Source organism: Oncorhynchus mykiss, chromosome 14 (genome assembly GCF_013265735.2).
Source record: "Oncorhynchus mykiss isolate Arlee chromosome 14, USDA_OmykA_1.1, whole genome shotgun sequence".
NCBI classification, from domain to species: Eukaryota; Metazoa; Chordata; class Actinopteri; order Salmoniformes; family Salmonidae; genus Oncorhynchus; species Oncorhynchus mykiss.
The window spans coordinates 14,310,261-14,319,633 of NC_048578.1; the positions used below are offsets into that span (position 1 = coordinate 14,310,261).

A 9,373-nucleotide genomic window follows, 5' to 3' on the forward strand; every position below is an offset into this window, starting at 1 on the left:
ACTGATGTGAAACAAGGCCGTGCATAAGCTGTGACTTCTTAATTAAAGGCCTCAGACTCAGTGCAGTGATGTCCCCATTGTTGTGCTCATATTAGCATCAGAACTGTAAATGGATCAATGGTTGTTCAGATGGGTAAAACGTCACAGCCCCCCCCCCCAAACATGTCACTAGATAATTATATAGCAAGTTGAGTCGTGGTACAAATGCAAAGCCGAGGAAATTATCTGCAGAGGAAATACTTCCTCTTTAGGAACGTTTATGGATTTTACTCCCCCCGATATAAGATCCAAAATATAAATGTCAAGTAAAGAGTAAGGTACCTGTTTTAAGGTTGTTTACCAGAAGGTTAGTTATGTAAGTGTATATAGCTCCAGGGTGTAGTTTAGATATGCATCCAAAGGTGCCTGCTAGCTACAACTTGTCCGATTGCCATGTTAGATTTCATAACATTCACAGCCTGAGGGGCATCATTTAGGTAGATTTGCATATAACTTTGGATCCTGTACAAACTAGGCCCTGAAAGGTTAAAATCGTCAATTAAATCCTTAGTATATCCAGTGACACGCACTTTTTGGTATTTTTCCAATTCCGTCTCAATGTTAAAGTGACATAGAAATAGCAATAACACCGATAAAGGCCTAACACTTGACCTATGAGAACGGGAGGAGTTTCTCTCTGTCTTTAGGGTGCCACGCAACTAGAAGAAGCTAGTAAATCAGTGGCTTGTTCCTTTGCATCTGACAGTCATGGAAGCTGAACGATACAGGTGAATCACTGTAAAGGAACGAGGGAAGCGGGAATGAGGAGATTTTTCAGAGCACATAGCTACAGCGATGAAGACAACAGTCAGATCCAGTACCTGACGGCTAAGTGTAACCGCCTGACACATGAAAAAGGTAGGTATTGGTAGTTATTGGGTCATTGTGGGACTGGGAGGACTTATAGATCAACTACTTTGGATTATTAGTCTGTTGGCTATTCACTCAAAGAAGAATGCCTGTCATTGCGCAATGAGCATTGGTACAAATGTCACCATAATCAATTGCAAAATGGGTAAAGTGTAGTTCTACAAGAAAAACAGCAATACATTAACAGAGTTAGCTATTCTCAGGGTGAATGATGTCATGATTTCACTGTTTCTAGTTAAGCCATATAACAGGCACCAAGGATTTTACAGGGTTCAAAGTCCAAACCTACTGTACAGTGACTGAGAGAATCATTTGAATAAGTAAGGGAAAGTTGTCCTCCGATGTGGGGACAATATAACAATTCCAGTCACAGGGCCGTTGTCTTCTTTTGGTACAGTAGTGCTGGAGAGGGAATGCATGGGGGCCAGGGAGAGGGAGAGGAGCCTGCAGAATGAGCTGGAGGCTCTGTCCACACAGCTCTGCCAACAGGAGCAGGTCAACATAGATTTGATGTTCAAACATGATCAAATGCTCGGCAGGGTCCATCATGAACAGGTACTGACGTCTTGTTTCCATCTTTTCACTAGTCAACCATAGATGGCTCTTGTCACTCTGTGAAGCTGTGTACCTACAGTATAATTACAGTGTACGTGCTAATGTAATGTTGTGTAATTGCATGGATTAGATGTCATGCAACTTTCTACATCTTTCTAATATTCTACTTTGAAATGGCAGAATGTAGAATCTCAATGCAAAAAACAATACATTCCAATGCTAGTGAAGCTAAGCAAAATTGCCTTGACACATTCCTTGTCAAATCCTAATTCTGTTCTCACGTGTGGGCTTGCTAGCCACATTTATCTACACAGTGGACTTGCAAAAGTATTCATCCCCCTTGGCATTTTTACTACTTTGCTGCATTAAAACCTGTAATTTAAATGTATTTGTATTTCATGTAACAACATAGTCCAAATTGATGAAGTGAAATGAAAAAAATAAGTTGTTTTAAAAAATTATTTAAAACAATAAACAGAAAAGTGGTGCGTACATATGTATTCGCCCCCTTTGCTATGAAGCTCCTAAATAAGATCCGGTGCAACCAATTACCTTCAGAAGTCACATAATTAGTTAAATAAAGTCCACGTGTGCAATTTAAGTGTCACATGATCTGTCACATGATCTCAGTATATATATATATATATATATATATATATATACCTGTTCTGAAAGGCCCCAGAGTCAACACCACGGAGGACAATTAAATCCATTATTAAACAATTGAAAGAATATGGCAATTAAACAATTGAAAGAATATTGGGGGGGGAATTGTAAGGCAACAAAATAGAAAAAATGCCAAAGGGGGTGAATAATTTCGCAAGCCACTGTAGGTGTTATTGGAAAAGAAGTGTAAAATCTCCAGAGTTCGTCAACTGGATGACATGAATACTAACAGTATAATAGAAGAAATGTAATGAAAATTCCTCCCATTTTTGAGGAAATTCTTACAATAGCATGTGCTGAATACATACAGCATCTGTGTCCTTGTGTTTACCCACGTGTTTCTGTTTGTGTGGACTGTGGCCCTCACCAAGGATCTGGTTGTGTTCTTGCAGCAACGGGTGCATCTTGTGGTGGAGGAGAGCTTCAGAGATGCTGCACTGCTGGGCCTACAGCTGGAACAAGTCAACTCGGAGCTACTGCACCTGCAAAGTTCTGAGGTGCAGCTGGAAGGCCTGGTGGAAGAGCTGCACACGGAGGACCTGCAGAGAGCTGCATTGACAGAGGACCTTCACGTGCAGCTGCACAGGTAAGTCTACTGCCCTGCACTGTGGGAAGGAGAAAGTAAATGGTACTATTGTGTGTGTGTGTACCCAAAGACCCCCTTAATGTTTAAAACATAAGACATACTTTTTTTTTAAAGGCAGCGGTATTTAGCTATTTTTTATCCAGCTGTACAAATGGACATACTGTAAAAGTAAAGTCACTCCAGATAAGGGCGTGCACTAAGCAAATAAACATTAAAATTAATGAAACTCCTAACTTTTGATTACCATCTCCTACAAACATGAGCCAAGTGAAGCCGTCCCAACTCTTTTAAAAACACGTTGAACAGATCTCCAACTAGTCAGGTTGTCACACGTCAAATAAACGTTTGGATTTGTGATTTTTAAGTCTGCAAAAACACACGTGCCCTTAAGCATGCTGTGCTATAACTTGCTGACTTTGAATCCCCAGTTTGGAAAATTGGCTGACAGTCAGAATACGTTATCACATCGTGATTTCAGGGGTAGCATTGCACTAGGGGTATGATAAAGGGGAGTTTAACATGAGCTCAGCTCAAACCCTCAAGCTGAAATTCATCGTTTGCCTGTGAAAGAAAAACTGGGGAATCATGGAGAAGTACGTTTTCATGATTGCTTGTACACGAAAATGACCAGGAGGTTACATGTTGGTTAGATATATTAGCTGTTCATGCAACATTCAGGAGGGATGATGCATAATAGATTTTTTTTAAGACCACAAATTATAAACATTTCTAAGCACCTAAGTTAAGGGTCTCTTATGTGTCTTCGGCTGACAGTAAGGTATTGGAGTTGGAAGAGCTTCAGTGCGGCTACGCTGCCAACACCCAGGAGCTGGAGGAGCTGCGTAGCGCCAACCAGAGGAAGGTGCAGGGACTGCAGCGGGAGAACGAGTGCAGCCTGAAGAAGCTCCAGGAGACTGCCGAGCAGTTTGAGTGGCTGTGTGAACAGCAGCGCTACTGGATGTGCTGTGTCAAGAGGTAGCTATGCTCTACCATCACTCTGTTGTCATTGGTTATTTAGCACAGAAAAACGGTGGATAACACCAGATTTAATCTCTGAATGAAACCTCCAGATTCAAAGACTGCCTGTCAGAGGAGAAGGACTCTCTGGTGCAGCAGGTGAAACGGTTGGAGAAGGAGGTAGCAGAGCTGAGGAAGAGCTCAGAGAGCACCACCCAGATGCTGTGCTGCCCCCTAGAGGACACAGTCAGCCAGCACTGTGACAGGTAACAGCAATTTGTCCTCAGTGACCCGAGGCCTCTACCTATAACAACTTGTCTCAGATCAGTTTGTCTTCCTCAGTCATACCATTAACAGTCAGTTATGTGTGCCACAGCAAAACAGGCCCCATAACAGTTCTCAGACATAGCTAATGTGATTGGTAACAACGGTTACAGACACAGCTTTTTCTCAATCCCACATGTCCATGAGAACTTATTCCCTTCCCTTTCCGATTCTGCAGAATGCCCTCTTGGGAATCCGGTAAGATGGCTGACCTGCAAACCCAGGTGGACAAATGGAGAAAGCTGTATGAGGACCTCTTCAGCCAGTTCACACCCCACCAAGTAAGCATAGCCTACACTAACTTTGACCGAACCAATGGCCACGAGTTGCACATCTCTAGTCTTCAGGGGCTGCGTCTTGCTGTGTGTTGCCAATCAGTGAGTTTGTTTGCTTGCTGGATTTAGACTGACTACAGACGGGAGTTGTGCTTCACTGGTCTAAATGGACATGGCAATAGTAGGATCTGGAGAATCGTATGAACCTTCATTTCTCGGGCATGGATTTCTGTCTGGTTTTCTCAGTCAGTCTGTGCTATGCATGGCTGGGTTCCAGGCAATGGGGTGCTCTTCCAAACCAAGGGAATGAGATGACTAATGACTGGAGGAGGTGTTTCCCAGTGGTCTCTGTGCTTTGTTCCCTTTTGACCAGCTCTGGAGTGCACATTTTGAGATAATTATTCTGATTGAGTGCAGATGATGCAGGCTGCAGTCTCTAGTGAGCCTGAGAGAAGAGGAAGTTAGCCGAAGCAATAGGGACTGCCGGAGGAGACGTATAGGACATGAGACAAGTGACCATGCTAAAATGCATTACCATTTTATGAATTATATGGTTGATTCACACACCAGAGAACAGACTCGTGTTATGACTCTTACATTTGAGGGAGATAAAAACATCATACTCTTCCTTACATGAAGGTTTGGGGAGGGAGCAGATGTTGAATTTTCCAGAATATTCTCACTGTAAATTGTGTAGGCCATGTGTGTGTGGTTTATGTTCATTGCCTTTTGGCCGGACTCACCTATAGTTTACTTTGTATTCTCAGGGGGGGCACGTTGTCGACGGATACCAAAAACCTCCTTGAGGTCAGAAGACCATGAAATCCATCTATTTTTCTTCAACCCAGTGGAGGCACTCCTAACTTTTGGCTGTTTGTCTCGCTACTCAACTGTTGCTGAGAACCACACAACCTCACTGTTCTATTGCTGTCATTGTTTAAATGTCTTGAAACCACTGCATGACCATGACTGTACTGGAGTGTGATATGCCACTTTGTTACAGTCTATTGTCTATATTTTGGTATGAGTATTAGTGTTCTCCTATTTGGACACTTTCCTGTCATTGTCTATTTTTTCAGACACACTGGTGGAACATAGTAAATCAACAAGTAAAAACACCTGAGAATGTCTGTTTTGTTGTTGCTCTGCCAATCCGGATGATGACTCTAGCTGATGAGCAGAGAACCACAACACATGCTAATGTTTTGTCCTGGTGAACATTCCTGACATTAACTCCCATTTACAATTAACCAGATGTGGGATTAAAAACACAACTCATGTAAAATATACTCTCTGTAAAATGTACATAGGTTCAGAACTTTTGTGAAACGGCACAGTTAAAAAATACATGGCAAAATGGAAATCAAACTGGATGCGCTTTAGCGATAGATGGTAGCTGAAGGATGGGATTAAAAACAAACAAGGGAACTATTGTAAAATACGTTGTCTGTAAAGTGTGTGTGTGTGTAGAAGCCTAAGTGGTCTTGTCCATTAGTTTACTCCAATTAGAAGGCATGGTAGGTTTAGGGGGAAAATAATAAAGGAACATATATTTTAAAAAGACGTGTGTGTGTATATATAGTAGCAGTCAAGTTTGGACACCTACTCATTCAAGGGTTTTTATTTTTACTATTTTCTACATTGTAGAATAACATTGAAGACAAACTATGAAATAACGCATATGGAATCATGTAGTAACCAAAGTGTTAAACAAATCAAAATATATTTTAGATTCTTCAAAGTAACCACCGTTTACCTTGATAAAAGCTTTGCACACTCTTGGCATTCTCTCAACCAGCTTCACCTGGAATGCTTTTCCAACAGTCTTGAAGGAGTTCCCACATATGCTGGGCACTTGTTGGCTGCTTTCCCTTCACTCTGTGGTCCAACTCATCCCAAACCATCTCAATTGGGTTGAGGTCGGGTGATTGTGGAGGCCATGTAAACTGATACAGCACTCCATCACTCTCCTTGGTTAAATAGCCCTTACACAGCCTAGAGGTGTGTTGGGTCATTGTCCTGTTGAAAACAAGTGATTGTCCCACAAAGTGCAAACCAGATGGGATGGTGTATCACTGCAGAATGCTGTGGTAGCCATGCTGGTTAAGTGTGCCTATCTGCAATATTAAAGCTGATCTACCCCCTAAAAAAATTTTTGTTGGAAGATGTCTGATTCATTTCTATATCAACCACAACAGGATTCAACGGCTGCCATGTGTGAAGTCAGATGACCTGAAGGTGTTCTGGAACGCGAAGGTGTAGCCAAGGATGAACTATGTGTGGCAGCTGGAAACTAGTTGAATTTGCACATAATAAATAGTTAAGAACTCAACCATGCAGAATCCAACCTGGGTTTATTAATGGTACCATTACAGGTATTACCAGAATAGCATATTTACGTTTGACCTTAGTCACAACCAGGGAAAACACATTATATACATTCAACACCAGGATTTATCCATTAAAAAAGAGAATTTTGTTATGTGTGAAATGAATGTTTGTCTACTGACCTGCTTGTCTAAATATTAAGTCCTCACCTAGGGGTTATAAATAGAAATGGCTGAGTCTGGGAGTTGTTCGATTCTTGTAAAAAGGCCACTTTATAGGTACACAGGGTCCATGTAAGGAATGCCTCTACGTGCCTCCTCAGAAAACACTCGTTCCTGAACTCTGGGTCTAACAAGCCACAGACATACGACTTCTCACAGAGGTTTCTTGCTTACGAAAGAGAAAACATTGCCAAAATGTTGAGTCCTGTTTGATTCTGCACCATCTTACAGATGAGGTTTCACCCTACCCGAGGTGAAGGTTGTTTACTGAAAGTCCATCCATGTTCTCATGTTTGGTTAGACCAGATTGATTACTATGGATGTTTGGGGGAATTTGCTGTTGCTCTCAGAGGAAAAGAGGAACTTGTCGTTTGCTTGTTAATGCAAAACAGAGTGGAATTATGTGGTTGTTTGACACCGTGTTTAGAAGGATATGTAAATGTTTAACGCTGACGTGAGTAAACACACACAAGGGGTTAGGTGTCAGGGTTTGGAGAGGGGCTGCACGGCCAGACTGACGCCCACGCTCACCACGCTTCTATGAACAGGAACATCTCCGCGACACAACACTACCAAAACAAGATGTTATTCTAAATCTAAAACTCACAAGGACATCGCACGAAGTGACAACAGTTTCTCTGGAAAAACAAGTGGCTCAGTCATTTGAGGATAGTTCTAGTGTTGATGTCGAGTGTGCTAGAAGAAGTAGTCCTCCACAACCCCTAACCCTCAGCAGCTCCCTTTGTCCAGCTTCAATGAGCGCTCTCCAAAGGAAGAGGACAGGGGCCCCTTCAGAGCTTCGGGGTGCAAAGGGAGAATGGGTTCGGGTTGGGGGGGACTCGTGGCTCGATGGAGGATTATTGACACACCGTTGACCCCTCGTTGGCGAGCGACAGCAGCTTATTTTACAGCCAACGGGGTGACCAGGGGGTCCAGACGCCCGCTATGTGTCAGGCAGCCAGGCCACAGGGTGCATAGGTGAAGTGACAGAGCTGGTTATTACAACCATCAGCTGGTGGGGAGGAAAGTCTCCCTTTACTGCTGTACAAGATGTATGTTAGCACACCTCCAACTCTTCTAGTGTGTCTGGAAGACAGATGTGCTTTCTACGTTTCACGCAGATTACCGTAGGCCTACTTTTAGCACAATTGGGTATTTACCCTGGCAAGAAGTAGTGCGTGATATTACAGCTAACATGTTTCATTGTTATAAATTGCCAATCTCGCGTATGGTCAGTAAATCACAAGAGAATGTGGTGTTATTTTCGAACTTTAAGATGCCTAACAAAAAGTCTCAGAGGTTATAACCATAGTATAATAGTAGGTTACCAATAGTCTGCAATTTAGCAGGAATGTATGATACATTCCCTTACTTCTGGATTTCTAGTCCTCTAACTTTAGCTTGTTATAATCCTTTTGGATTCACTATGGAGTTGTACCCATCCCTCCATATTCCATTCCAGGCGTTGAGTAACATATGAGACACGTTTGGAACCATGTCTACTACTGTTATGTGCTATGATTTCAACTTGCATTTGAATGTGAAAACAGCAAGGTATCATTCCATCTGTCTGGCACCCATGGAGGATACAAGGTGCACCAGGCTTGAGACATTTCCCCCTGCAACTTTAGGAGCCATCTGTAATCTATTTTCTCACAGGGCCTAAATACCTTAGTGCCAGGCAGCTTCTGAGGCATCATTTCTGCTCAGCTGTGTTTCTTTTCTTTTTATCTTCCCTAGCCTCCCACTCCTGATACCCAACTGGGATTTTTTTTCTCAACCATAAAAGGAGGAATGAAGGGAAAGGCTGCTAAGTATCCTGGGAAAAAAGCTGAAGTTTCTGTCTTATCGCTCCTCTCCTTTTCCTTTTCTTCCTCCCTCTCCCTCCGCTTGTCCATTAAAACAAGTTGAGCTACCTCTCCTACCACCTGCCCTGTCTTTAGGAAAATCTATCATGGTGGTAGTAAGGCCTCTTCTCAGGGCCCGTTAAATCAAGATGGTAGTCCACCAACCTGTGGAGCATTGATGAAAGCAGGAGGATACTGGGTATCAACGCTTCACTGGGATGACACAGAGCATTCACAAGCATTGAATAACCTTTTTTGAACACTGCGCTGTTACACATGCCAAATGTAATGTTGACATAATGTGTACAGTAGTAAACAAGCCTAAAGTTGTTGGTATACTTACGCCTCTGTCTGCCATAGGGCATGAACATTCATTTATGGGTTACTACTTGTAGAAGAGAGCCGAGATAATAGCTGTGATAATGACAATATGGTCAGCCAGGTCGTAAGCCTCAAAAGGACTTCAGTTGAATGGCATGTATGTGGCATAAACTCCATCTGGCTAGCAGGAAAGACATCTGTACAACAACAATACGAGGGGCTGTTCCAAAAATGGTCACGCCAGTAGAGGTCTCTCTTGCACCGGTGTTGCTGTCTGTGGAGCTCTTTGGCAGCCGTTGAGACATCTCTCAAATGTGTCTTCAATTATAGAGCTCTGCTCCACACCATCCACTGAATCGGAATGCCAGTTGAATTCAAGATAAC

At 42.6% G+C, this 9,373-nt stretch overlaps 1 protein-coding gene across 2 annotated transcripts; it reads left to right on the plus strand.

Moving 5' to 3' along the window:
* The first annotated feature begins 55 nt into the window (after positions 1–55).
* Positions 56–5,781, plus strand: LOC110488883 (hyaluronan mediated motility receptor). Of its 2 annotated transcripts, none has more exons than XM_021561323.2 (7): positions 56–897; positions 1,307–1,464; positions 2,523–2,716; positions 3,491–3,691; positions 3,787–3,939; positions 4,176–4,278; positions 5,040–5,781. In XM_021561323.2, exons 1-7 carry the CDS (start codon positions 801–803, stop codon positions 5,076–5,078), a joined length of 945 nt encoding a protein of 314 aa, XP_021416998.1. In that variant the 5' UTR covers positions 56–800; the 3' UTR covers positions 5,079–5,781. The 2 variants fall into 2 exon arrangements, with proteins under 2 accessions (XP_021416998.1, XP_021416999.1); XM_021561324.2 differs by having other exon boundaries at positions 1,310–1,464.
* Positions 5,782–9,373: the final 3,592 nt, after the last annotated feature.

Coding starts and splice junctions, on each gene's coding strand:
- LOC110488883 (XM_021561323.2), top strand. CDS start 801: ATGAGGAGATTTTTCAGAGCACATAGCTACAGCGATGAAGACAACAGT. Junction 1,465..2,522: donor GCAGGGTCCATCATGAACAG/GTACTGACGTCT, acceptor GTGTTCTTGCAG/CAACGGGTGCATCTTGTGGT. Junction 2,717..3,490: donor CTTCACGTGCAGCTGCACAG/GTAAGTCTACTG, acceptor TTCGGCTGACAG/TAAGGTATTGGAGTTGGAAG.